Source organism: Erinaceus europaeus, chromosome 10, assembly GCF_950295315.1.
Source record: "Erinaceus europaeus chromosome 10, mEriEur2.1, whole genome shotgun sequence".
Classification (NCBI taxonomy): domain Eukaryota; kingdom Metazoa; phylum Chordata; class Mammalia; order Eulipotyphla; family Erinaceidae; genus Erinaceus; species Erinaceus europaeus.
Genome location: NC_080171.1, coordinates 109,156,385 through 109,184,213, shown reverse-complemented (window position 1 = coordinate 109,184,213; position 27,829 = coordinate 109,156,385). Strand labels below are relative to the sequence as shown.

At 43.1% G+C, this 27,829-nt stretch overlaps 1 protein-coding gene and 1 long non-coding RNA gene across 6 annotated transcripts in view; one reads left to right on the top strand and one right to left on the bottom strand.

Annotated features, from left to right (window-relative positions):
- Positions 1–11,503, bottom strand: part of HABP4 (hyaluronan binding protein 4) — a 39,342-nt gene extending 27,839 nt beyond the window's left edge. For 2 of the 5 annotated variants that reach the window (XM_060200496.1, XM_060200497.1), the window contains exons 1-2: positions 10,994–11,503; positions 4,869–5,031 (exon numbers count right to left, since the gene is read on the bottom strand). In XM_060200496.1, the coding sequence (XP_060056479.1) occupies positions 4,869–5,031; positions 10,994–11,357 (527 nt within the window). In that variant the 5' untranslated portion in view covers positions 11,358–11,503. The remainder of the gene's footprint in view (positions 1–4,868; positions 5,032–10,993) is intronic. The other 3 variants (XM_060200498.1, XM_060200499.1, XM_007539878.3) reach the window with 3 other exon arrangements.
- The window catches only part of LOC132540935 (uncharacterized), a 148,371-nt gene that overhangs the window by 13,748 nt on the left and 106,794 nt on the right, over positions 1–27,829 (top strand). The gene's annotated exons all lie outside the window — the stretch shown is intronic.

The following is a 27,829-nucleotide window of genomic DNA, read 5'->3' as shown; positions in this document are numbered from 1 at the left end:
AGCCTTATCCACTGCGCCACCTCCCAGATCACAATTATAGCTAAGTCTAAGGGAAGTTCTAAGAAATATATTTTTGAAGAGAAGTACACTTTATGCTTTACTTAGAGACTGAGATGGTGACTCAACAACAGAGTGCAGGACTTGTGGAAGAGAGAAAGAACACAGCACAGCTCTGTCAATTATAAAACGCTATTCAGTTTGCCTTTCTTGTTTCTGTGAAATGCTGGGGATCAAACTCTGGACTTCACACGTGTCCTACCACTGAGCCATCTCCTTGGTCCTAAACTCTTCAGATTCTTAGTGACAGAGCAAGTTGTTAGGTCACTAGGGTAGTCATTTGTCAGTATGTGTCAACAGCTTCTTCCCCAACCCTTGCTCCAAGTCTTGCGCAAGTTTTTATTGTATGTACCACCCACTCAACCTGCATCGAAAATCCAACTGGGGAGAGATCTGGATAAATGACACCCAACTAGGAACCACCACTGCCTCATGACCTTAACTGGGATTCTCACTTTTAGAATTTCATTGAGGAAATTCTCTAGAAAACAGCTGATTGGGCATTACTTGTAAGTCAAAAAAAAAAAAAAAAACTCTTAACACTGTGACAACTGCATGGTAGTACACCCAAACAATAGGTGATAATACAGCCCAAAAGTACAACTGGTGAGTAGTGAGTTGACATGTGAGTAGTTTGTTGATTACTTAAAGAATTAGACAATAGGAAGGAGGGTAGATAGCATAATGGTTATGCAAACAGACTCTCATGACTGAGGCTCCAGAGTCCCAGGTTCAATCCCCGTACCACCATAAGCCAGAGCTGAACAGTGCTCTGGTTAAAATAAATAAATAAGACACAAAACACACCTACACACCACACACACACTTTTTGAAAAAAAAAAAAAATCAGACAATTGTGTATCACAACTGGTGAAGTGTGAGTGATTTTTTGACTACTTAAAGAATTAGACAATAGTATATCAATGTTTTTAGTTTTTTTGGGTTTTTAAAAATATTTATTTCCCTTTTTTGCCCTTGTTTTATTGTTGTAATTATTATTGTTGTTGTTATTGATGTCATTATTGTTGGATAGGACAGAGAGAAATGGAGAGAGGAGGGGGAGACAGAGAGAAAGAGAGAGATCTGCAGACCTGCTTCACCGCCTGTGAAGCGACTCCCCTGCAGGTGGAGAGCAGGGGGCTCAAACCGGGATCCTTACCTCGGTCCTTACGCTTTGTGCCACATGCGCTTAACCCACTGCGCTACCGCCCGACTATTCAATAGCACTGAATAGTATATCAATGCTATTGAATTTGATAACTCTCCACGATTGTAGGAATACATTTATTTACATATTTAAGGAGAGAGGGGTACTTCCAAACTCTCAAATGAAAAAGAAAAAAAAAAGATGTAGAGGGAGAGAGAAGGATGGGTCTGAGGGAAAGAGGGTTTGGGAAAGGATGAAAGAGTAAAGGTGGTAAAATGCTAACATTTAGGAGGTCAGGATAAGCGCATATGAAAAGACTCCATGTAATTCTTTTTTAAAACTTTTCTGAAAATCTAAAAATCTTTTTAAAGAAGTTCCTTCATAATCTCAGCTCGCAGCCTATTCCTACCCCTGTATACGTAAGTGATTGCACCTAGCAAATACATTTTCCTGTTAACATATAAAGAACTAGATTATCCTTTTATTGAGTAGGTGCCTGCATGGCTCTACCACTTCCAATGGACTTTTTCTTTTAACGTTTTCTTTTAACTTCAGAAAGACAGGGAAAGTAGAGACACACTATACCACCTTTGGTGAAGCTGCTGTGTGTGATGTTCCCTATAGGGTACTGAGGGCTCAAACTGGGGTCCTCACACAAGGTAATGTGTGTATCTCACCACAGGGTGAGTTATCTCTCAGCTCCCTCATCTGATTCTTTTTTATTTATTTATTTATTATTGGATAGAGACAGAACTTAAGAGGGGAGGAAGATAGAGAGGGTGGGAGACAGAGAGATACCTGCTGCATTGCTTCACCACTTGAGAAGCTTTACCCCTACAGGTGGGGACCAGAGGCTGGAAGCTGGGTGCTTGTGCACTGTACTGTGTGCATTTAACCAGGCTGGCCCTCTCTGATGCTTTTTTTTTTTTTAAAGATTTATTTATTTATTCCCTTTTGTTGCCCTTGCTGTTTTTTTGTTGTAGTTTTGTTGTCGTCATTGTTGGATAGGACAGAGAGAAATGGAGAGAGAAGGGGAAGACAGAGAGGGAGACAGAAAGATAAGACACCTGCAGACCTGCTTCACTGCCTGTGACCTTGTGACTTCCTTGCAGGTGGGGAGCTGGTGGCTCGAAGCTTTTTTAAAGACTCAGTTTTGCTAGTAAAAACAAGTGGTAATACAGGGAGGCTTTTGAGCTATAATTTCCTTATTTCCATATAACCAATCCTTTAAGTAGGGGGAAAAAAATGCTGCCAAAAATAAGTAGTTCTGATTCAGAGATAGTTTGTAAATAAAGAGACTATGGCCATTACTAAGAAAATGTGAAGCAACCATGAAAAAGGATGGATGGATGGGTGGCTGTGGTAGATAGCATAATGGTTGTGCAAAGAGACTCTCATGCCTGAGGCTCCAAATCCCCATGTTCAATCCTCTGTACCACCATAAACCAGAGTGGAGCAGTGCTCTGGTAAAAATTTTTTTTTAATTTTAAAAAGAGGAGGGGGAGGATTAGGAGGAGAAGGCTCTGAATTAAGCCTTTCTTTGACCTTTCAACATGCTGACAAGTATACTTGGATATTCTGGCTATATGCCTCCTAGGGAATAGACCTGCAGACCACCACCAGCTCAGCAGAGTAGCCTCTGCTGGGCTTTTTGTTTGAATGAACTCCAAGTAGAGTTTTAAAACCAGTTGATTAATTGTTGTAGCCAGGATCCCAAATAGTCAAGAAGCATAAAACTGTGACAACAAAACCAAAGAGATGGCACAGAGCTGCATGCAAGAGGTCCCAGGATTAACCCCCCAGACCCAGGCTCGAACCAGGATCCTTACGCTGGTCCTTGTGCTTTGTGCCACGTACGCTTAACCACTGCATTAATGCCTGACTCCCTCCTTTCTCCTTTAATTGTAATCTTTCCCAGTGATTGATATTTTGAAAATGAACGCAACAGCCAGAGCTGAGCAGTGCTCTAGAAAAACAATAAGCAAACAACTCCGGCAATAATGGATTGCCAGGCACTGAATGGTATACTAACGTCAGCCTTCCTTTAAAGTCTTTTGTTTATTTTCCTTGAAATGTTATTTGGAAATTGCTCCTGTTTAAACTTAGTGCTATGTAGGTTTAATAACTGAACAAAAACTTTGGGTGAAAAGCATTGTTTTTGTTAGTGCAAAGCACAAGATACAAAGAGTTGCTACCTGTGTACAGGCAAGTACACACAGCCCCCAGGCTGCTATATCACGAAGGAGTGGTGTCAGATTGCAGCAACCAGATCTAGACCATCTTCCTGGTCAGAGGACTGTCTAGAAAAGACCTGTGAGTCAGAAACTAAAGTCACACACCGTCACAGTTTTTTTTCCTATTTACTTCTGGTAGCCTTTTATCCTGACCACGAGATTATAGACTTCCATTCATTTGTAGTCTAAATTAGCAGTGCTAAATCAAAAACATGAAACCTAAACTTCAAAAGAAAACCAGTACCACTTGCAGGTGTTTTTTTTTTTCACTAGTATCTAATAATTTTCAATAAATAATATGCTTTAATTATACAATATTATCATGAAATCAGACTTAAGGTCAATGGAAGATCCTACACATGTCACCTAAAGTTATAAGATTTACTACCTTAGTAAAATATTCCTAGGACTGGCACTACAGAAAAACTAAAGGGGCCAGTAGTTCTCAGAAAACCTTGTGATACCAAAACGTTTCTGGAGGAAGACTCTCATACTTAATTTTTTTTTTTTTTTTCACAAGACCACTGCTCAGCTCTGGTTCATAGTGGTGTGGGGGACTGAACCGAGACTTCAGAGCCTCAGGCACAAGAGTCTCTTTTCATAACCATTATGCTAACTACCCCGTGCCATAGGTGTAGCCATTTAGTTAAAAGAAAAGGGGGAATTGTTGTATGCTTTACATTGGGTTCTAGTTCTCCCCCGCCAAGAGAATTAGATCAATCCAGTTAGTTTTCCCGGGCCCGCTTGGCCCCGCCCCTAGGAATCCCGAGAGAGGGTTCCAAAGTGCCAGAGTTTCAGAGTTTCAGAGTTCGAGAGTTACAGAGTAAGAGAGAGTTCCAGAGTTGGAGAGTTGCAGAGTAAGAGAGTTCCAGGGTTCCTGAGCTGCAGAGTTAGAGAGAGTGCTTGCGCCACCGCAAAGAGACAGCAGAGTTCTGTTTGGTGATTAGTTTGTCTTAGTTTATGAATCGTTGTTCCTGAATAAAGAAATACAGCTTCCCTGCCCAGCCATTGTCTCCACGTCTCTGTTACCCGTCGTGAAGCTAACCCGGCCCAGCAAGAGCCGCCGAATTTTTAACAACACATAGGTACTTTTCTTTTTGCCTCCAGGGTTATCACTGGAGCTCCGTGCCTGCACCACTGAACCCACTGCTCCTGGAAGGCATTTTTTTCCCCATTTTCAGTTGCCCTTTTTATTAAAGTCATTGTTGTTGACTTTATTGTTATTGGATAGGACAGAGAGAAATCAAGCAAGGAGGGGAGTAGAGGGGGGGAGAGACAGACACCTGCAGACCTGCTTCACCACTTGTGAAGTGACCCCCTCCCTGCAGGTAAGGAGCTGGGAGCTTGAACTGGGATCCTTCCTCCAGTCCTTGCACTTTGCGCCATGTGCGCTTAACCCGCTGCGCTACCGCCCGACCCCCCATACGTACTTTTCATCTGTAAATTTCTCGGGTGTGAATTCCACCTGCCTCTCAGTCTCATAGGGTCGGTATTCCCTGTGGGATCTCCGCTCTGCTCTATCAAGCGCCACTTCTGTCCCCCAGTTATCGTTCCATCCTTGGTGCTCCCCTCTTCTGGGAGTCCGTTTCTGACCTATCAGCAAAAGAGTCAAAGGGGAAAGTTGAACGTGAATTTCAGTTTTCTAGACATGGGTGTCACTGGAAAATTCATAAATTTTGAAAAAGTCTCAGAAGACTTGATCATGTAACTAATACTCAGTCAACAAAAATTTTTTTAAAGATTTTTTTAATTTTTATTTATTTTCCCTTTCGTTGCCCGTTACAGTTATTAATGTCATTGTTGTTGGATAGGACAGAGAAATGGAGAGAGGAGGAGAAGACAGAGAGGGGGAGAGAAAGACAGACACCTGCAGACCTGCTTCACCACTTGTGAAGCGACTCCCCTGCAGGTGGGGAGCCGGGGGCTCGAACTGGGATCCTTACGCCGGTCCTTGTGCTTCACACCACCTGTGCTTCACCCACTGCGCTACTGCCCGACTCCCTCAGTTAACAATTTTTTAATAAAGCCTTTATTTATAATCATATTTCCCATTATATCCTACAAAGTACTAAATAAATTAGACCAACTAGATGAGAATTTAAAGTGTCACACAATGACTGTGTGACAAACATATATAATGCATATATTTACTCGGGGGGAAAAAAATCAGCTTTATGAAAAGAGTTTATCAAAACAGGGTAGATCAATTCCACCCAAAAAAATGGAAGATACTTAAAGAATGGACCTCTTACACACCAAAGAGAGCAACCAAAGAGGCCAGCATTCAGCAAAGACTGGGGTGTGAATGCTTAGACCATTCTAATCGTTTCCTCTCTCCTTGGAACTTGCTCTACCCCCTTCTAGTTTAGTACTTTAAAGGAATTTAAGCAAAATCTGTTTTTAAGGTATCTGATATTTGGTAAATGATTTGTGAAGACCTTGTCAAATAATGTTCCAAAACATCTGTGTATTTTTCCTTTGTATATTTATTATGTATAACAAGCAGACAATATGTTGTATATAATATAAATATGTTGTATATTTACCTATGTAATGTTATTTAATTAGACACCAGAGTACTGCTCAAATCTGGCTTATGGTAGTGCTGAGTATTGAAGCCAAGACCTCAGAAGCTCAGGCATGAAAGTCATTTGTAGAACCATTATGCTATCTTTCCAGCCTATCCTTTGTAATATATTTAATTTAAAAGGTTTCCATCATTTCAAATTCACTGGATATGTCTAAATCCAATTTGCATGGTATACTAAGGTTATAATTTGAACTCGACATGTAGGATACATGAAGGATGTTATCATGAAAACAACACTATACTTTTATTGCAGAAAAAGACAGAATGTCAGACTCAAGGCCACATTCATTACAAGTAGTGACTGAATCTGAAAGCAGTAGTTGATGCATAACCCTACTGTGAAAGTTAATTATCTAATAGTTGACTGATATGTCTTCAGCAAAGATTTTCAAAGTAGCAATATTTTTCCCTAGTGTAAAAGAAATTTTAATACAGCATCAAGTATTCTATTTATAACCTGCCAAGTATATATACATATACTTATATACATAATCATACTTCTGCTATGCCAGGATCTCATACATGAGCAAATCTACCACTCCCAGTCCAAATTATCTTTCTATCTTTTTACATAGAGATGTAGAGACAGAGGAAAGAGAGGCACCTTAGCATTTCTCCCTCATCCATAGAGCTTCCCCTGGTGGTGTGAAGCTCCTCAGAGTTGCCAGGGCTTGAATCTGGGCCCTCAAGCTAGATAAGGCATTTGTGTTCTACTGAACAAGCTATTTCCAGGACCCTCACTTGCAATGTTTAAGTAAAAATTAAAAAAAAAAAAAGCAACTCATATTTCCACTAGCTATAGAATTAGGAGAGAATCCCCACCTTCCTTCTACTGCAAGTTATTTATTTATTTATTTATTTATTTATTGCCTCCAGGGTTATCACTGGGGCTCAGTGCCTGCACTACAAATCCACTGCTCCTGGAGGCTAGTTTTTCCCTTTTGTTGGCCTTGTTGTTTATTGTTGTTTTTGTTATTATTGCTGTTGTTGTTGGATAGGACAGAGGAAAGTCGAGAGGAGAGGAAGACAGAGAGGGGGAGAGAAAGACACCTGCAGACCTGCTTCACTGCCTGTGAAGCGACTCCCCTGCAGGTGGGGAGCCGGGGATTCCAACTGGGATCCTTGCGCTTCAAGACATGTGCACTTAATCCGCTGCACTACTGCCCAGCTCCCTCAAGGTCATTTTTTAAACTTCATCAATAAAATCTGTAATTCACCTTTCTTTTGTTGCTGCCAGGTCTTTGCAGGGCTTTGTATCTGTGCGGTTTCAGTTTCCAGACTTTTATTTTCACCTTTTCAATAAATAACAGAGAGAAGCAGAAAAGGAGAAAAAAGCAAGAGAGAAGGGAAAACAAACCACCCACCTGTCTGCTCACCTGACTGTCTGCTTTACCGTTTGCATGGTGCTCTCATTTAGTGCCAGAGGATAAATCTGGGTAAAGTGTGCACTCTGTCTTCCAAAGTTTGTCTATAAATTTAAAACCACTAAATATGATAGACTATTTACTAGGATAACTAGCTGTAAACATTTTCTTCTCCCTTCAAAGCCCTCCAAAAAGACAACTGGGATCCAGATTACCCTCATAATTTAGTACTGGAAGATCAAGACTGCAACTAAACCTAGTTTGTGTTCTGTGCTAGATGACTAGCTGAAACCAGTAATAACCACTAGTCCTTCTCATGCTGGCACATACAGTCTAATCACTGACTTAAACCCCAGCTCATACAAAGGGACACAGAGTATCCAGTAAAATTCACGGTGAGGGGGGTGGGCGGTGGCACACCCAGATGGAGCATACACATCACCATGCATAAGGACCTAGGTTCAAGCCTACCTGCTGGGCAGAAACTTTACAACTGGTCAAGTAGAGCTGCAAGTGTCTTTTGTCTTTCTTCTCTCTCTCTCTCTCCCCCTCCCTCCTTCCCTCCCTCCATCTCCTTCTCTCCCTCTCTCTTCTCCACCCTCTCTCCCTGCCTCTGTCTCTCTCTCTCTCTTTTTTTTTTTTTTACTAGAGCACAGTTCAGCTCTGGCTTATGATGGTGTGGGGGACTGAACCTGGGGCTTTGAAGCCTCGGGCATGAAAGACTCTTTGCATAACCATTATGCTATCTACCCTCCTCCCTGCAAATGTCTTTCTTCCTTGCTCCATATCTCCCTAAATTCCTCTGTCTTGTCAAATAAAAGAAAGGACAAAGTCAAGTTGCACTTGGACTCAAAAAAAGCACTGGAAGGTTACAAAAAGCAAAACTGAAAGAGCCTCCGAGGACTTCAAGAAAAATTTATTGAGCTAGGTCCATCTAAGGATTTATAGACATCATAAAAATAGTGAAAATATATATATTTAAAAATAGCCACTTCTTACAGGGAAATCTTATGTTCTCCACATCTTTTGAGATTAATAAATGTTTCCATTATGTGCAAAACATGTTTTGACTTAGTTTGCCTATACTAAGCATTCACTTATAATACATCGGGAAATTATGAGGAGCCTCACAAAACACCGTGCATTCCTGATACTATGGCCTATCTACATAATCAATGTTTTGCCTGAAAGATCCCCACCCATTCCATTCCTTTGATCTATCTTCTTTCTACCCTCAAGACCCTCCCTGCCTGCAGGGTTATATTATTAACCCTACCAGTTAAAACCGTAGCAACAGTTGCTAAGGAAATTCCTACCTTCCCAGCACCTTTTGCCTTTCTCCACCCTTTTCCTAGCCATTTCCGACTTGCCACTTCCGGGTCTGTCTTTTAAAAGCTGTGGCTCTCTGATCAATGGAGATATTGCATTGCCCCACCACGAGCTTGGTTCATGAGTCATCTCTCTCCTGCTTCGCTGAGTGAGTAGCAGCCCAGGCTGGCTCCAGTCGAGTTCTCTCCAACCCAGAGAGTAGGCGCCCAGGAAGAGGCACCCCCATGCTAGCCCAGCAATAATGCACCAACTGAATTAATTTTTTGAGTGTTACAAAAGTATAGTCCACATCAATCAGGATTATAAACCCTTGAAAAAGCAGCTCTTTAACATCCACTACTGCTAGATTTAGAGCATTAACCACATCAATAGGAATTAATGAGCTCTTTGCTTGTAAAACAACAAATACTATAAAGTTAACTAAAAATCTCAAAAACTCTATCACCTAGATATGCGACTGGAAGAAAAAGACATACTGGATTACAGCACTACATGAAAAAAACAAGTTACAACAGTTTATATCATTCAAATAAAAAAAGAAGAATTATTAATGGCTCTAGTGGGTTGGCAGTAAGATAATGAGATTTTCCTTTTAATTTATATATTTCTGAATTGACTGAAATTTGTGGGGAGGGGAGAGGGAAAATAGCTTACTTAGTCTGTTAGAGCACAACTTGAATGCTTGAAAATTCAGAGTTTGAAAGTTCAGTCCTCTATGCTCGAATTGAGCCATACATCTCTTTTAATAAAATTTTTTTCAAATTAATTAAAAATCTGTATAACAAAATACATTTCGTTTTATTTTTTAAACAGTTTTAAGCTTGGGCCAGTGAAATAGCTCACTTGGAATAGCTCACAACCCAGGTTCAAGTCTGGCGCTCACTATACTGAAGGAAGCTTCAGTGCTGTGATCTGTCTCTATCTAAATAATAGTAATTAAAATAAATACTTAAATAATGATGACGTGAAAAAGCAGTATACTAACAAAGCACTAAATGGTTTCTCATTATTAACATTTATCAAAACAGGTTTAATGGAAAATATATAACAAAACCTGTACATGGTATCTCAATCCCACTGTTTGAGTTGTCTCATATTTACTTGCCTACCAGTAACACTTGGAATGATTTGCAGCATCTTCGCTGATTTGGTCTTCTGATTCTCGTGATCTTGCTAGACTGAACTTTTAGTAAAAATAAACACCTAGTTACATTAATCAAAGTACAATTACTTAAATCAAGAGTTGCTCTCTCTGGGCTGAAAATACAATTTCTATCGAACACACACACACACACACACACACACACACACACACACACACACACACACAGCAGTGAAGCCAAGTTGAGCACAATGCCAAGCACTGGCTACAAGTAACAGAATCTTACTTTTAACGCTCCGCATCGGCAAACCTGAAGGCCATTCACTGCCTTACTTGGGAAAATAGCCGAGACAGGTGAAGCCTTGCTGACTCCGCCGCTGATGCAGTTCAGGTGCAGACATGACAGCTCAAGCACCTTCCCTCCCTGGCCACAGGCAGTAGGTTACACCAACCTCTGCACTGGCCTTTAAGGCTAAAGAGGGAACTTAAAACATCAATAATTCTACTTCCAAAGGTTTAAAAAAAATTAAAGCATTTCTTAAAGCAGTCTAAGTTAATGACAAGTTAGGCATGCTATCAACACCCTATGCCTGCAGGAGCATAGGGTGTTGACCGGCCGACCGCTGGGAGCTACAGTCGGGGGTGGGGGAAGGCACCGGGGACCCCGCGCCCACCCCCGCACCCCCCGCATTCCGCTCGCGACCCTGACGTCACAGCCGCCCCCGCAGTCACCCGGGCCTCCCCCAACCCCCGCGACGGCTGCACACTCCCGGGGCTCACTGCTCATCTTTCTCTTTTCCATCCTCTTTTTTTTTTTTTAATTGCTCTCTAATCTGAATTTTTGCAAACACGGGCAAGAGTTATGGAGAAGAGATGCCCGGCGGGCACTAGATGGAGCGATCGACAGCATTCCCCAGCTCCGTCCAACTTGAAAAGGTTCACGATTTTGAGAGCCCCCCACCCCAACCCCTCGCTCCCACCCCCCTCCAAAGAGTGGGCGGGTCAAAACAGGTGTGACCGGACACCATCCCCCCCCACTCAGACACCAACTCGCCCGAGCAAGGCTGACCCCCGTCTCCCCGGGGTCGGCTCTAGCAAGGGGACCTCCGTCCGCGCCCCCAGGCTCCGGCCTCTCCCGCCCACCGCGTCCACCCAGGGGCGCTCCCGTACCGGGTGTTTGCGGGCCGCCCCCGGGGCTGTCCGGCTGCTGCGCGGGGGCTGGGAGGCTCTTGCGCTCTTTCTGGGACTCCCTCCGGCCGCCGCCGCCGCCGGGCCTGTGTCCCGAGGCCCCCGCAGGGCTCCTGCCGCCCCGGCTGCCCGCCCCGGCCCCGGCCGCCGCCGCAGCAGCCTCGTCGCGTCTCTTGCGCTGCAGCTGCTGCTGGCGCCGGCGTTCAGCCTCGCGCAGGATGTCGAACGGGTCCGACTCGTCGTCCAGCAGCTGATGGAAGCGGTTGGCCACGACGCAGCCGAAACTCTCCTGCATCGCAGCCCCTGCGGCGGCCGCGGCCACGGGACTCCCCAGAGCGCCCTTCATGCTGCCGCGGCCACTGCGGGCCCGCAGCGGGCAGCCCACGCGAGCGAGTCTCAGCGAAGCCGGCGGCGAGGACCCATCCTGCCCGCAGCCGCAGCCCTTCCTAACCCAGCCCGGTCCAGTCCCTCCCGGTACCCGCCCCCGCGCCGCCGCCCGCAGCCGCCTGCCTGCCCAGCAGCTTTCTGACGACCAATCAGCGCGCGCGGACACGCCCCTTTTCCTAGCCGGCATCCCCGGAAGTCCAATCAGCGACGGGCTGCTGTCACGTCACGCAACCTCTATGCCCCTCCCCCAGGAGTCAACAGGGCGGGGCTGGGACTAGTGGGCGGAGCTACCGAGAAAGGGAGTGACTCCTGCAGGGTCCGCGGACCTCAGGTGCTGGTGGGTCACAACGGTTACTTGTGATTTCTAGTGACAGTCCGCTTTTAACTCCGGCTACTTGTCTTTGAAGCCTGTATATTCATTTAGCCATTCAGCAACTACATATTGAGCACTTATTACACTCTCGGCATTACATACTGGAAGGTATTAGCTCCGTTTATTCATGAATCTTACTATCTAGGTAGAGACAGAAAAAGTGCCCTCATGGAAAGGCTCCAGACTTCCCAAGAAGCCTAAAGCAAAGGGATCTTCATTAAGAAGTCTGGAAAGACAGTGACTTAAACCTAGATCTGAAAGATGACAAGAGTAGGAACACTGGCAGTTAGTAAATGTTCAGATGGAATGGGACATAGCCTATTACAATTAAAAAGCAAAAACCTATGCAACTGAATTGCAAGGTGTTGGGGATGTGTGTGCTTATTTTTGTCTTTGTTCCGGGAGCAGTAGGGAGCAAATTCTTTTTTTTTAATATTTATTTTATTTATTCCCTTTTGTTGCCCTTGTTGTTTTATTGTTATAGTTATTATTGTTGTTGTCGTTGTTGGATATCGTTGTTGGATAGGACAGAGAGAAATGGAGAGAGGAGGGGAAGACAGAGAGGAGGAGAGAAAGATAGACACCTGCAGACCTGCTTCACCACTTGTGAAGCGACTTCCCTGCAGGTGGGGAGCCGGGGTTCGAACCGGGATCCTTATGCCGGTCCTTGTGCTTTGCGCCACCTGTGCTTAACCCGCTGCACTACAGTCCGACTCCCCGGGAGCAAATTCTGAACCTTAGCATGTACTTGAAAAGATGGCTGTAGCTGAAATGTGAAGAACTAGGTTGAAGGAAGGTCGGAAATGGACACATGGAGACCAGCAACTTCTGGAATAAGTAAATTATAACGTCTTGGACTATGATAGTGGCAGTGGGGTTAGTACATTCAAGAGTTATTTGGGGAGACTGTCATCTATCAAAAAGAACATGTTGGAGAAGATTAAGGGGTAAATGAACCCTTTTACATTGCTGATGGGAATGTAAATTAGGCCAACCACTATGGAGAGCAGTCTAGAGAACTCTCAGAAGGCTAGAAATGAACCTACCCTATGACCCTGCAATTTCTCTCATGGGGATATATCCTAAGGAAACAAACACACCCATCCAAAGAGATCTATGTTTATCTATGTTCATAACAGCACAATTTATAGTAACTCAAACTTGGAAGTAACCTAGGTGTCCAACAACAGATGAACAACTAAGAAAGTTGTAGTATATATACACAATGGACTACTATTCAGCTATTAAAAATAGTCACCTTCTTTTCCTCATCTTGAATAGAGCTTCGTGTTAAGTGAGATAAGCCAGAAAAAGAAGGAGGAATATGGGTGATCTCACTCATGGGCAGACCTTAAGAAACAAGAACAAAAACAGGAAACACAAAGTAAAACTTGGGTTGGTTTGGTGTATTTCACCAAAGCAAAGGACTGAGGAAGGGGGTTGGGGGGTGGGGCTGAAGGGTGTTGAGCTCCTAGATAGAAAACCACCTGTGTTGAGGGGGTGAGAGTGTTTTGCAGATATCTATCATGGCCAGATTAGAAATTTTACCCATATGCCAACAACTATACTGTAAGCTATTAGCCTTCCAATAAAAAGATAAAAAAAAAAGTTATTTTGACGGCTGTACAAACAGGACACAGCTACATTAAATATACAGAATAAGGAAAGTGAAGGAGGATATGATGTCTATGACTTGTGTGAATGGAATGGTGGAGCTACTCACAAGCTACTACAAGAAATCATTTTGATGAGAACCATGAGTTTGAATCTTGGATTTATTTGTGAAGTCTTATGTTTTTGTTTGTTTTCTTTTGAGATCATTCAACTGACACAGTGACCCCAGAGAATACTAAACTGAACTTCTTCCAAGAACTCTCTGATGGGCACCAGTGTAACAACTCTTGGTTGACTCTCCTCCAGTCTTTCCTTTCCCTCTTACATTTTCCCAGGACCTACACTTTGTTAGGACATTACATGACTGTATGACTACAACTTGATTAATTTGAAATCATGCACCATGATTTCATTATCTTGTCAATAATCGGTAAAGGTAGACATGGTGCAGACTTTACAGAACATACTAGAGGGGATGTATTCTGGAGGATTTCTGAGGAAAATTTATTTGTAGTTAAAAAGATATGGGCGGGGAGCTGGGCGAGGGTGCACCCATTTAACTGCACAGAATACTGTGAGCAAAGACTTGTGCAAGGACCCAGGTTGGAGCCCCCTACCCCCTACCTGCAGTAAGGACTCTTCACAAGCAGTGAAGGAAGTCTGCAGGTGTTTTCCCCTCTCCTCTCAGTTTCTCTTGGTCCTTTCAAAATGGGAAAAGGAAAAGAGTGCCTGCTGGGAGCTGAGGATTTGTAGTGCTGGCACCAAGCTCTAGTGATATCCCCGGAGGCAAAAAAAAAAAAAAAGAAAAAGAAAGTATGAAGTGTGTGTGGACTTGTATTTCTCCACTTCTACTCCTTGATATTGTATTCCTTGTTATGTGAAGAGGGTGTGCTGCTTAGATTTGCTGTCCTGTGTTATGATTATATAGCTGGAAGATGATGGGGTGAAGAAAGTCTAGACCCTAGACCCACTAGGAATGTTTCATACCTCAAACTCATTATTATGTAAGATGATAAATGCCATTATTGTTTAAGCTACTCTTAATTGTATTTGAGGGGAGTTGCATTGTTCAAATGCGTCATCAGTTTTAATAGCAAATGGGAAAGTAACCCTTAATCCTATCTACTGCCAGAGCTGTGTTTTACTAACTTTATTCCATGTTCTGTCATTCTGGATACACAGGGTTTTTTGTTTGTTTGTTTGTTTTTTGTTTTCCAGAACACTGCTAAACTCTGGTTTATAGTGGTGTGGGGGATTGAACCTGAGACCTGAAAGCCTCATACATGAGAATCGGTTTTCATAACTATTATGCTATCTCCCCCACCATGTTCTGTCATTCTGGAGGAGGACATAGATGTTGCCAATCTTTACTGTAGTCTACATTCTGAGTAGTTAGTATTCTGGCTAGCTGTTACAATATTTTCAGTGAATACTTGTTGAGTGGCTGAAAGTTTTTTTTTTTTTTTGAGTGGCTGAAAGTTTTAAGATATTTGGTCATCTCCTTGGAGTTGGCAGAGGCTAATACAAATACCTATATATTTTCTTCCCATAAGAATTGCTTTCTAAACAAAAATGTGTACCCAAATGTTCAGAGAATATACTCACAATAATTAAAGATGGAAACAACTCAGATGTACATCACCTGGTGATTCAACAGATAAAATGTCGTACAATTGATTAACTTTTGGCTGTCAAAAGGAATGGTAGCTGCTACAATATCTCATCATATGAAAGAAGTCAGACACAGAAAACCATATGCTGTGTGATCTCATTTATGTGAAGTGCCCAGAATAAGCAGATTTATAGACACAAAAGTAGATCAGTGGCTGTTGTAGAAGGGATGAGAAGCATTTACATGATTAATATGAGGTTGCCTTTTGGGGTAATGAAATCTTTCTGTAACTGGATAGTGGCAATAATTACATTAAATGTAAATGTACTAATACCACTGAATTGTATGCCTGAACATGACTTAAATAAAATTTATGTGTATTTTTTAATCACAGTTTTGTTTTGTTTTGTTTTGCTTTGTTTTTTGCCTCCAGGGTTGTTGTTGGGGATTGATGCCTACACTACCAATCCACTGCTCCTGGCGGCCATCTTTTTTTCCATTGTTATTGTTGCTGGAGAGAAAAATCGAGAGAAGAGGGGAAGACAGAGAGGTGGAGAGAAAGACACTTGCAGACCTGCTTCACCGCTTGTGAAGCAGTGATCCCCCTGCAGGCGGAGAGCCCGGGGCTAGAATTGGGATCATCATGCCGGTTCTTGCATTTTGTGCCATGTGTGCTTGACCCATTGCGCTACTGCCCGGCTCCCTTGTTTACAGTTTTTAAAGCATCTATTTTTGGAGTTTGACCATAATTTGAATTCTGATTCCACCACTCATTAACTTATGACATTAAAGATGCTTTTTGTTTCAGTGTCTTGTTTTTCTATTGTATAGTGGAGAAAATGATGCTTTCTACATCAGAAGGTAATAGTATGGTCTGGATAAGATAATGGCATGAAGTATTTAGCAGTGAGCCTGGCACAGAGTAAAATCTTCAAAGAAAGCCACTGTCAACATTTAGTATGTGTTTGTTATCATTTTGAATCATGTTTATTCAGACTAGATAAGAATCAAAACAAGGTCTTACGATTAAGAGGTGAAGGAAGGGGCCAGGTGGTGGCACACCTGGTTGAGTGCACGTTGCAATGCGCAAGGATCCTTCAAGGCCTGGATTCCCACCTGCAGAGGGGAAAACTTCATGAATGGTGAAGCAGAGCTCTCTCTCTCTCTCTGTCTGTCTCTCTGTCTCTCTATTCCTCTCAATTTCTGGCTGTCTCTATTGAATAAAGATAAAAAAAAAAGGTGAATGAAATTTCCAGAATCTTCATGCAATAGATTTATTCATTATATGCATGAGAGACCATTCTTTGGAGAAAATTACATTAAGCCAAAGTTATCTCTGAGATCATTAAACTAGTCCATTACCACATCAAAACAAAACACTACTGCCACTTGAGAGAAGGGCCAATCAATTTCCTAGTGGGCATCTTGAGACAGTCTACGCCCATATTTTTCTCCTGGCTCCTCTATCTCTGTCTCTCTCTCCCTCTCTGTCTCTGTCTCTCTCTCTCTTTCTCTACAACTACAGTTGTAGTTCTCTCTTTCTCTACCAACTACAGTTGGTTTTTCAGGCATGCATACAGAGAATTCCATCATAATTTCCAAACTACAACTGCCTAAAACATCTGTAAGGTCACTGATATTGGTTATTTGGGGATTAAGAACACCTTTAGAACCACTGAACCACCATGGCTTTCTTATGGGGTTGTTGATTACTATAGGCTTATTGATGGTGGTGGGATGCATTGGATCGACCTTCCTGTGGTGCATCCCGTGAGTACAAATTCATTGGGGAAACTGACGATCCTTCCTAGCCGACTGAATCCACATGGATCCCAGTCACTTTCAAAGCCAGCAACAAGCAGCTCCTGACAGCTTTCAACCTGACGCTGTTGACTGGCTACGGAAGAAGGGCAAACGCTAGAAGAAGAAGAATTGATGGTGGTTTATTAAGCTCAGATTTTTCATGACCATTTTTATCTACTGAAAATTTGCATCTTTAAAATTTTTAATAGTGTTACCCCTTTAATATGAGTAATTTGTAACATTGTGTTTGAGATGGTTAGTTTAACAAACTGATCAAACAATTCAAGATAGAAAAAAATATCACTTTTAGTAATTATAATACCAACAATAAGAACCAATAAGAACCCACTACCATACACGTCCATATAAGTTAGAAAATAACATATACCAGAAAAGCAATGAGCTATGACTGCTGAATAATACTACCAACCCTTATACAGCAGTTATTTATTGCCACTACTGGACATGCTACGAAAGCTTAACTGCATATAAGATGGAAGTCACTTGAGCTACTTAAGATATCAATTCATTAGGAAAAACAAAAACACCAGCACACCTGGGAAATACTGTGAGTTCAGCTCTAGACCACGGCAATAAAGCAAGTATCCTGATGGTCTGATAGTCACATCAATTTTTTTTATTTTCTGGTGTATATAAAAATTATATTTAAGGAGTCGGGCAGTAGCGCAGTGGGTTAAGCGCAGGTGGCACAAAGTGCAAGGACCACGTAAGGATCCCGGTTCGAGCCACCATCTCCCCACCTGCAGGGAAGTCTCTTCACAAGCAGCAAAGCAGGTCTGCAGGTGTCTATCTTTCTCTCCTCTCTGTCTTCCCCTCCTCTCTCCATTTCTCTCTGTCCTATCCAACAATGACGCCATCAAACAACAACAATAACAACTATAAAACAAGGGCAACAAAAGGGAATAATTTTTTTTTAAGTTATGTTTATACTACACTGCTTACTGATCAGAGTGGTAGTTGAAGGGTAAGGTAGCTATGACAACTTTTGCTAGGGAGAGAGCATAATTGTTATACAAAAGACAGATACAAAATTGTTATACAAAAGCCTCAACACCACCATAAGCCAGACAGAGTTGAACAGATTTGCAGTGTCACACTCAACCCCTCCTAGGAGGATCTTTAAATGGGAGGCAGGAAGGACCAGGTATAGAGCCCCTGCTTTCCAACTGCGGTGAGGTAGATCTCCAGGTGTCTCTCTTTATATCTTCTCTCCCCTCTGAATTTCTTTCTGTCCTATCAAATAAAACAAAGAGAAATAAAAAGGGGGGGTGCAATGACTGCCTTGAGTGAATTCATAATGCCGGCACCAAGCTCCAGTAATAATCCTAGTGAAAAGAGAGAGAGAGACTGAAAGCAGCAGAAGAAGAGGAGGAGGAGGAGAAGTTGAAAACTAAGAACAAAAAGGGGAGGAGAAACACAAAGTAGTACTTGGATTGGGTTTGGTGCATTGCAGCAAAAGAAAAGACTTTGGGGGTTGGGGGTGGGTGGGAAAGGGGCTTTCAGGTGCTGGTGCATGATGGTGGAGGAGGTCCTAGGCTTGGCATGAGAGTGCTTTGCAGAAAACTGATACATTTTACACATGTGCCAACTACCTATTGTAAACCATTAATCCCCAAATAAAAACAAATAAAGGAAGTTGGAGACATAGTACCCTATGGTGGAGGAAAATGACCTTGGTGGTGGGTGAGATGTGTTGACATATTTTGGAAAGGTGTGAAATTGTGCCCCTGTGGCAGCAACAGTCTTGTAAAGCCATTTTCACAATAAAAAGAAATTAATTATTTATAATGACTGAATAAGCAACTTATGGGTTAAATACTGGATGGAACATTATTCTTAATGGCATCTAGGATGGTGAATCTTTTCAAGCATGTTTTCAATTTTTTTTGCCCAACTCCACCAGAGCAATCACTAGTTATACAACTTATAACTTTAGGAAATGTATTTTTTAATTTATTTTCCCTTTTGTTGTCCTTGTTGTTTTTCAGTGTTGTAGTTATTGATGTTGTCGTTGTTACATAGGACAGAGATAAATGGAGTGAGGAGGGAAAGACAGAGAGGGGGAGAGAAAGATAGACACCTGGAGACCTACTTCACCGCTTGCGCAGCGACTCCCCTGCAGGTAGGGAGCCGGGGGCTCGAACCTGGATCCTTTCAATCCTTGAGCTTTGCACCACCTGCGCTTAACCCACTGCGCTACCGCCTGACTCCCTGGAAATGTATTTCTTAAATATTAAAAATTAAAAGTCAAAATTGCTCCTTGATCTATGAACAATGCAATGGCTGTTGTGTTAACAAGCATAAAAACAGCATTAGGGCTGTGGGAATAGCATAGTGGTTATGCAAAAACAGCTTTGTGCCTGAGGCTCCAAAATCCCAGGTTCTATCCAGAGCACCATTGTAAGCCAGAGCAATGCTTTCCAGAAAAAAGGAAAGGAAAGGAAGGGGAGGAGAGGAAAAGGGAGGGGAGAGAGAAAGGGAGGGGACAGGGAAGGAGAGGGGAGGGGAGGGGAGGGAAGAAGAGGAGGGGAGAGGAGAGGGGACAGGGGAGGGGAGAGGAGAGGGGAGGGGAGAAGAGAGAGGAGGAGGGGGACAGGGGAGGGGAGGGAAGAGGGGAGGGGAGAGGAGAGGAAACAGGGGAGGGGAGGGGACAAGGGAGGGGAGGGGAAAGGGGAGGGGAGAGGAGAGGGAACAGAGGAGGGGAGGGAAGAAGGGAGGGGAGGAGAGAGGATGGGAGAGGAGGAGAGGGGACAGGGGAGGGGAGGGAAGGGGGAGGGGAGAGGAGAGGGGACAGGGGAGGGAGGAAGGGAGAGGAGAGGGAACAGAGGAGGGGAGGGAAGAAGGGAGGGGAGGAGAGCGGAGGGGAGAGGAGGAGAGGGGACAGGGGAGGGGAGGGAAGGGGGAGGGGAGAGAAGAGGGGACAGGGGAGGGAGGAAGGGAGAGGAGAGAGGAGGGGACAGGGGAGGGGAGGGGAGAGGGGAGAGGAGAGAGGAGGGGAGAGGAGAGGGGACAGGGGAGGGGAGAGGGGAGGGGAGAGAAGGGGAGAGGAGGAGAGAGGAGAGGGGAGGGGAGAGAAGGGGAGAGGAGGAGAGAGGAGAGGAGACAGGGGAGGGGAGGGAAGAAGGGAGGGGAGAGGGGAGAGGAGGGGAATGAAGAGATGAGGGGACTGGGAGTCGGACAGTAGCATGGCAGGTTAAGCGCAGGTGGTGTAAAGCACAAGGAACTGGCTTAAGGATCCCAGTTTGAGCCCCCGGCTCCCCACCTACACCGGAGTTGCTTCACAGGCGATGAAGCAGGTCTGCAGGTGTCTTTCTCTCCCCCTCTCTGTCTTCCCGTCCTCTCTCCATTTCTCTCTGTTCTATCCAACAACAACGACAACAATAACAGCAATAATAACTACAACAATAAAAAACAACAAGGTCAACAAAAGGGAAAATAAATATAAAAAATAAAAATTAAAAATAAAAAAAGAAAATCTGTTTTGGGTACAGCTGATTCCATCAGCCATCTTGGATTTTCTGGATTAGTGCTGCAACTTCTATAAAAGTCCTTAGTGCCTCATCTTGTACTCTTGACAAACAATATGGAGACAGTTTCCTAAAGTTCAAGTGGTTTTTTTGTTTGTTTATTTGTTTTTTTTCAAAGGAAAACTTTATTTAGAGAAAAGAGACATAGTTCATGCACATACATTCAAGGTTCTCTGGAAAATGTGGAGATGTGTCAAATTTCCTTTTGTTGGTTATTCCTTAACTCCTGTCTCACCCAGAATAACATGGTTGTTTTCTTCATTTTAAAATAGTGACTTAATATTGATTTACAAAATTACATGTCAACAGGGGTATAATTCCACACTGTTCCCACCACCAGAGTTCTGAATCTCCACTCTCGCTCTGCTAGCTACTGCCATTCTCCTAAGGTTGTAGAAATGGGCCAGCCATCATCTCTACAAATATGTCTACATTCGTACATAACTGCCCCTTTTTCTTCCAGGTCCACTCCTCTCTTCCCCTCCAAGCCACTCATGACTCCATTATCACATTCAAATTCCCCTCTCCTTTTCCTCCTTTCTTTCCAGGTGCTTATGGAGCTGGAGTTCAGAGCCCTCTTATCCTCTTCCTCCTATCACTTTTCCCCCACTGGGAGTATGGCTCAGAGTTGTTTTTGGGGTGCAGAAGGTAGGAGTTTTGGCTTCTGTAATTGCTTCTCTGCTGGACATGGATCTTGGCAGATTGATCCATACCCCCAGTCTGTTTCTATCTTTCCCTAGTGAACTAGAGCTCTGGAGAGGTGAGGTTCCAGCACACATTGGTGAAGTCATCTGCCTAGAGAAGTCAGGATGGGATTATGGCAGCATCTGCAACTTAGTGTCTGGGAGGTGGCAGGACATAAAGTGAGACAAACTGGATAATTAACAAAAAAAGTAGATGAGATTTGGGTGTTTGTGTGTATATATATATATATATATATATATATATATATATATATATATATATATATATATATATGAAACACTGACAAAACCATAGGATAAGAGGGGTACAACTTCACACAATTCCCACCACCAAATCTCCATATCCCATCCCCTCCCCTGATAGCTTTCCTAGTCTTTATCCCTCTGGGAGTATGGACCCAAGGTCATTGTGGGATGCAGAAGGTGGAAGGTCTGGCTTCTGTAATTGTTTCCCCGCTGAACATGGGTGTTGACAGGTTGATCCATACTCCCAGCCTGCCTCTCTCTTTCCCTAGTGGGGCAGGGTTCTGGGGAATCAGAGCTCCAGGACACATTGGTGGGGTCGTCTGTCCAGGGAAGTCTGGTCGGCATCATGCTAGCATCTGGAACCTGGTGGCTGAAAAGAGAGTTAACATATAAAACCAAAGAAGCTGTTGACTAATTATGAACCTAAAGGCTGGAGTAGTGCAGATGAAGAGTTGGGGGTGGGTGTCTCTGTTCTGTAGATAGCTAGTAGGCATATTTTAGTTATAATCCAAAGGGCCTGTGGCTATAGTAGTTGGGTGGAATAGTTGGACTATAGTAGTTGGCTAGGAAGTCCAAGTCCAATTTAGGCATGTTTCTAGGGGCCCATGACTATGGTAGTTTTGCTTGAATTTGTTAGATAACCTGAAGTTGGATAAAAATAATGTTTGAGAAAATTGTGTCAGAGTAGAGAAAAGGGCTAGAAAGGTGGATTAGGGCAGTGAGTAGCTCCAATTCTTGAAAAAAAATTCTGTGGATAAAATTAATTATTTACCTCTATCCACCATATATGAACCCAGGTCCCATATATGTATTTATTTTTAGCACCAGAGCTTGTGTATAACCTTTAAGTCCCTATTGGTGTGAGCTTGCAGCTCATGGTCACAGCTGGGAACTGTGGTGGTTTCACTCATTTCAGGACCAGTCCTCCTTGTGTGGCAGGGCAGTATACCCCAGCCTTCCTTCAGAGTCTGGGGCCACCCCTATCATTGCTGCTTTATGGTGAAGGCAAAGTCCTGGGAAGGCCCACAAGAGGACTTACGATGATGTTTCCTGATAGAAGTACCCAGTGGTGGTGCAGAGAGGGTCCATTAGATTTCCAGGCCCACCATATTTGTGTGAAGATCCAAGGATTCCCTAACTAGAGCCTCAGATGATGAAGTGGTGTGATATTGACCAAAAGGGCCATTATTAAGTGAGCCGGTCTCTAGCTTCTGTAGTCCTCTCTTTATCTGATGGCCTTAGGCTTTCTCCCAGTTATTGAAGCATTGAGTGTCATTTGTTGAACCCAACTAGAATTAGTTTTATGGGATCTGTCTCCTTTGTTCCTTTCTGCTAGATTGCCGAGCTAATTTGGTCTAAGTCTAATTGATTAAGAGAATTTATGATGCTTTCTTTTGGCACTTCAACTAGGATTACAGGTTTATTAGGTCTAAGGCTAATCACCATAGACTAGTGAGGACTATTAGTTTGAATTATATAATTCCCCATTGCTTATGGATACATGTACACCTGCACCTAAATCCTAGTTTATATATTGTATCTGTAACTTTGTTACATGGTAACTGATGTTAATGTTAATTAAACGTATGTAATGTTAAATGTATGCTAAATGCTGTCTAATGTGGATATAGGTAGTCCCATGTGTTAGGAAAGACTTCCACCAGATTTAAAGAGTTGCGAGGTTGACATCCCAGGCTTGGTATCTCTGGTTATAGTCCACAGTAAGAATTCAGTAGTGGAATAATGTGGGATGGCAGTACTAGTAGCAATTTGGTTGAGGTCAACAGAGGTGGTATGGCAGTAAGAAATCAGAGAGAATGGGAGCCAGGTGGTGGTGCAGCAGGTAAATGCATACGGTGCAAAGCACAAGGACCGGTGTAAGGATCCCAGTTCGAGCCCTGCTCCCCACTGCAGGGGGTTTGCTTCACAGGCAGTGAAGCAGGTCTGCAGGTGTCTGTCTTTCTCTCCCCTCCCCTGTCTTCCCTTCCTCTCTCAATTTTTCTCTGTCCTATGCAACAACAGCAATAGCAACAATAATAACAACAACAAGGGCAACAAAAAATGTGAAGAAAAAAAGACCTCCAAGGAGCAGTGAATTCATGGTACAGGCACCGAGCCCCAGCAATAACCCTGGAGGCTAAATTAAATAAATAAATATCAGAGAGAAGAAATATCAGGAAGTATGGCTATAGTCCTAGAGACTCCAGGACTAGGAGAAATGAGGATCTTAAAGAAAATGTGAGGGGTTCCTTTCTTTCTTTCTTTCTTTCTTTCTTTCTTTCTTTCTTTCTTTCTCCTTTTTCTCTCTCTCTCTCTTTTTTTTTTTTATCGGAGCACCGGTCAGCTCTGTAGTAGTAGTGCAGGGATTGAACCTGGGACTTTGGAGCCTCAGGCATGAGAGTCTGTTTGCATAACCATTATGGTATCTACTCCTGCCCATGAGGGGTTTCTTATAATGTTTAAAGAAACATTAGAATAGCAATAATTTATTATTATAACCAGGTTAGTTGGGGGCTTGTTTTCTATGATAATCCAGTGGTTAGCATCTATAGTTATATACTTGACCTCACTATGTTTTGTGCCCTTCTATCTGAACCTCTTTGTATTTTAGATACTGGCAGGGCCAAATGGTCTTGTTCTGTCTGGTGTAAAGTTGTAGTTGACTTAGATGTTTAAAAAGCTATATATGCAGATATATTTTTAGAGCTCCTTGAACAATTTAAGCCCATTGTCAGAATTGTTTAAAGTGTTTAAGGACCGGCATAAGGATCCCGGTTCGAACCCCGGCTCCCCACCTGCAGGGGAGTCGCTTCACAGGCGGTGAAGCAGGTCTGCAGGTGTCTATCTTTCTCTCCCCCTCTCTGTCTTCCCCTCCTCTCTCCGTTTCTCTCTGTCCTATCCAACAACAATAATAACTACAACAATAAAACAACAAGGGCAACAAAAGGGAATAAATAAATAAAATATTTTAAAAAAATTGAAGAGTTTGTGTATTCTTCTGAATGAGGTTTAGAGGAATGGTGACTGGTTAATCTTGTATCCAAATTGCTAAAATCTCCATAACAACGATAAGGCTATTTGGCAGAGGGAGCCAACTTTCAATCTATCTTGGCTTGCAACATGCCTTCCTAAGTTTAACTATTTCTAGCTTTTTTTTTTTAATTAGTGATTTAATATTGATTTATAAAACCATAAGATAACAGGGGTATAATTACACATTTTTCCCACCACCAGAGTTCCGTGTCCCATGCTTCCCATTGGAAACTTCCCTATTCTTTATCCCTCTAGGAGTATCAACCAAAGTTCTTTATGGGATGCAGAAGGTGGAAGGTCTGGCTTCTGTAATTGCTTTTCTGCTGGACATGGACATTGGAAGGTCGATCCACACCCCCAGCCTGTTTTTGTCTTTTCCTAGTGGGGTAGGGCTCTGGAGAGATGAGGTTCTGGGACACATTGGTGAGGTTCGTTCGCCTAGGGAAGTCAGGATGGAATCATAGTAGCATCTGCAACTTGGTGGGTGAAAGGCAGTGAGGTATAAAGCAAGACAGATTGCTTAATAAATAGGAGCCCAAAGGTAGGAGCTTTTTTCTTTGTAAAGAGTTATTATTGGGCCAGGTGGTGGCATACCTGGTTAAACACTCACATTACAGTGTGCAAGGGCCTGGGTTCAAAACCCTGTTCCCTGTCTGCAGAGGGAAGCTTCATGAGTGGTTAAGTAGGGCTGCAAGCGTCTTTTTGTTTCTTTCTCTCTTTATCTTCCCATCTCCTCTCAATTTCTCTCTGTCTCTGTCCAATAATAAATAAAAATTTTTAAAAGAGTTATTATTTAGTGAGGTGAGAAGAGAGAGACCAAAGCACGGCTGTGGCATAATCTGTGACAAACTCAGAATATCACATGTACAAGTTCAACATCTTAGCTACTGAACCACCTCCTAGGCCACTCAGCTTTGATTTAAAGTGAAAGATATGAAACTTTTCTTTTCACTTGAATACTTAGAGGTCATTATTAATTGACCTGGGGGCTGGGCAATAGCACAGTAGGTTAAGCTCACATGGCACGAAGTGCAGGGACCAGTGTGAGGTTCCAGGTTCTAGTCCCTGGCTCCCCACTTGCAGGGGGGTCACTTCATAGGCAGTGAAGCAGGTCTGCAGATGCCTATATTTCTTTCCTTTCTCTGTCTTCCCTTCCTCTCTTGATTTCTTTGTCCTATTGAGCAACAACAATGGCAACAAAAACAACAACAAGGGCAACAAAATGGGAAAAATGGCCTCCAGGAGCAGTGGATTCAAAGTGCAGGCACTGAGCCCCAGCAATAACCCTGTAGGCAAAAAAAAAAAAAAATTATTGACCTAATTTCAATATAGTGTCTCAGGGAAGCTCTGGGGGGCAGGGGGAGAAACAAGAATGGGTAGTCAGTAGAGAGTTAGAACGCACAACACTTACTAAGTTTGGCAATTTGTGTGGACTCTACCCCAGGTGCCCCAATATAATTACTAAATTGATTCAATTCCCAGACTGCTGTACCCAGACCAGTGTTGACAGTAAAGTATTATTTCTTTTGTGCTGGGGTTACAAATGTAAGGCTTTAAATATGGAACCCAAGGCTGGTAAAATAGTTCATCTGGGAATGTGCATGCTTTGCCATGTGTACTACTCGGGTTCAAGTCTGGCACCCACAGCACTGGGGGGAAGCTTCAGGTCTGTGGTGTCTCCTCAACCTCCCCCATCTCTCCCTTTTCACCTGAAAAAGAAGAAGAAAAAAAAAAGTCAGCCTGGTGCAGTGAAGCCCCAGTGACAATAAAATAAATTAAACATGGCATCCCTGGTAAAAGGGAACCCAATTCAAAAGAAAATAAAGTGGGGGGTAGAGAGACTAGATAGGGTCTCAGAGCTCTGACCTCTAAGAAGGTCTCCTCTGTCTTTTATATCATTTGAGACAATTGTGACAGGATCAGTGAAACTATAGTTGCAGGATTCGTTATTGCAAGGTTGACATGTAGATTCAAATTCTGATTTTCACAGGAATAAAAAGGTTCTTTCTTGTCCAGTGTCCTTCCAGCATCCTATGGTGCCAGTGTTAATGAATTCTAAGGCAAAGAGACGGGACACACCAAAGCTTCAATGCAGAGTTTATGTAAGGCTGGCAGGCTCAGTGGACTATGTCCAAACTGAGCTCCAAGCACAGTGGCGCTTGTCCTTTCATACAGCTATCAATCTTCCCATAGTAACTCACAGCTATAAGCTTAACAGGTTATTATCTTCTTTTCTGTATAAAGAAAGAGTACAATGTTTGGGTTATCAGAAGATTCTTAGGTAGAAGTAGTGATTTGTAAGGCCACTGAGAAAGGCCACTTTGATTATAGCAGTGGAAAGCCCTGTTAAGGGCCGGGTAGTGGCGTACTGGGTTAAGTGACCATGGTGTGAAGCACAAGGACCCAAACAAGGATCCTGATTGGAGCCCCTGGATCCCCATGTATAGGGGGGTCGCTTCACATGTGATGAAACGGGTCTTCAGGTGTCTCTCTCTTTCCCTCTCCCCCTCTCAATAGCTCTCTATCCTATCTAACAAAATGAAAGGAGGGGGAGGGAACATTTTTATCTCCAGGAGCAGTGGATTTACAGTGGTAACCCAGCCCCAGTGCTAACCCCGGAAAGAAGGAAGGAAAGAAGGAAGGAAGGAAGGAAGGAAGGAAGGAAGGAAGGAAGGAAAGAAGGAAGGAAAGAAAGAAAGAAAGAGAGCCCTGTTTATGCCAAGAGAAGGGGGAAGATTGTTGAATGAATCAATGTTGGCTGGCTGTCACTCTGATAATAAGAATAAAGTGGAAATGATGCTGTGCCAATTCTGCGTTTAGTTTTTAAGAGGTCTAGCAGCATCCATTTCCTGCTTCTTAGAAACTAGCTTCCACATTTTGAGGGGGTTCAAGCAGTCATGTGAAATCACACAGTATAAGGAGAAGGAGAAAGACTCCGTCATTCTTACATCACTGACAAGCTTTCAGATCTCTTGTATAGGACTTAGCATGTGAAAGCAGCTCTTTGAGACACACTGAGCAAGACCTGCAGGCTAACTGTCTGAGTGTAGTCGGCCAGCATAGACAAACTAGAAAAAGAAGGTGGATAAACCTCTCATGTAAGGAGTGTAATTTCTTTGGCATATAAGGCAGTTCAGTTTCACAAATGTCTAGCCAAAAAGACATCTCTTCTGATTACTTTCTCTGGTCAACAAAAAAATTGAAGAGCCTTGTGATGTGTGGTTTAAGCAAAGTCTTTAGGCAAAAATTCAATTCACTGAAAAATAAAAAGATGGGGGTGGGGCAGTAGCGCAGCGGGTTAAGCATGAAGCACCAGAACTGGCTTAAGGACCCCGGTTCAAGCCCCTGGCTCCTCACCTGTGTGTGTGGGGTCACTTCACAAGTGGTGAAGCAGTTCTGCAGGTGTCTATCTTTTTCTTCCCCTCTATCTTCCCCTCCTCTCTCAATTTCTCTCTGTCCTACCCAACAACAACAACAATGGCAATAAAATGGAAAAAA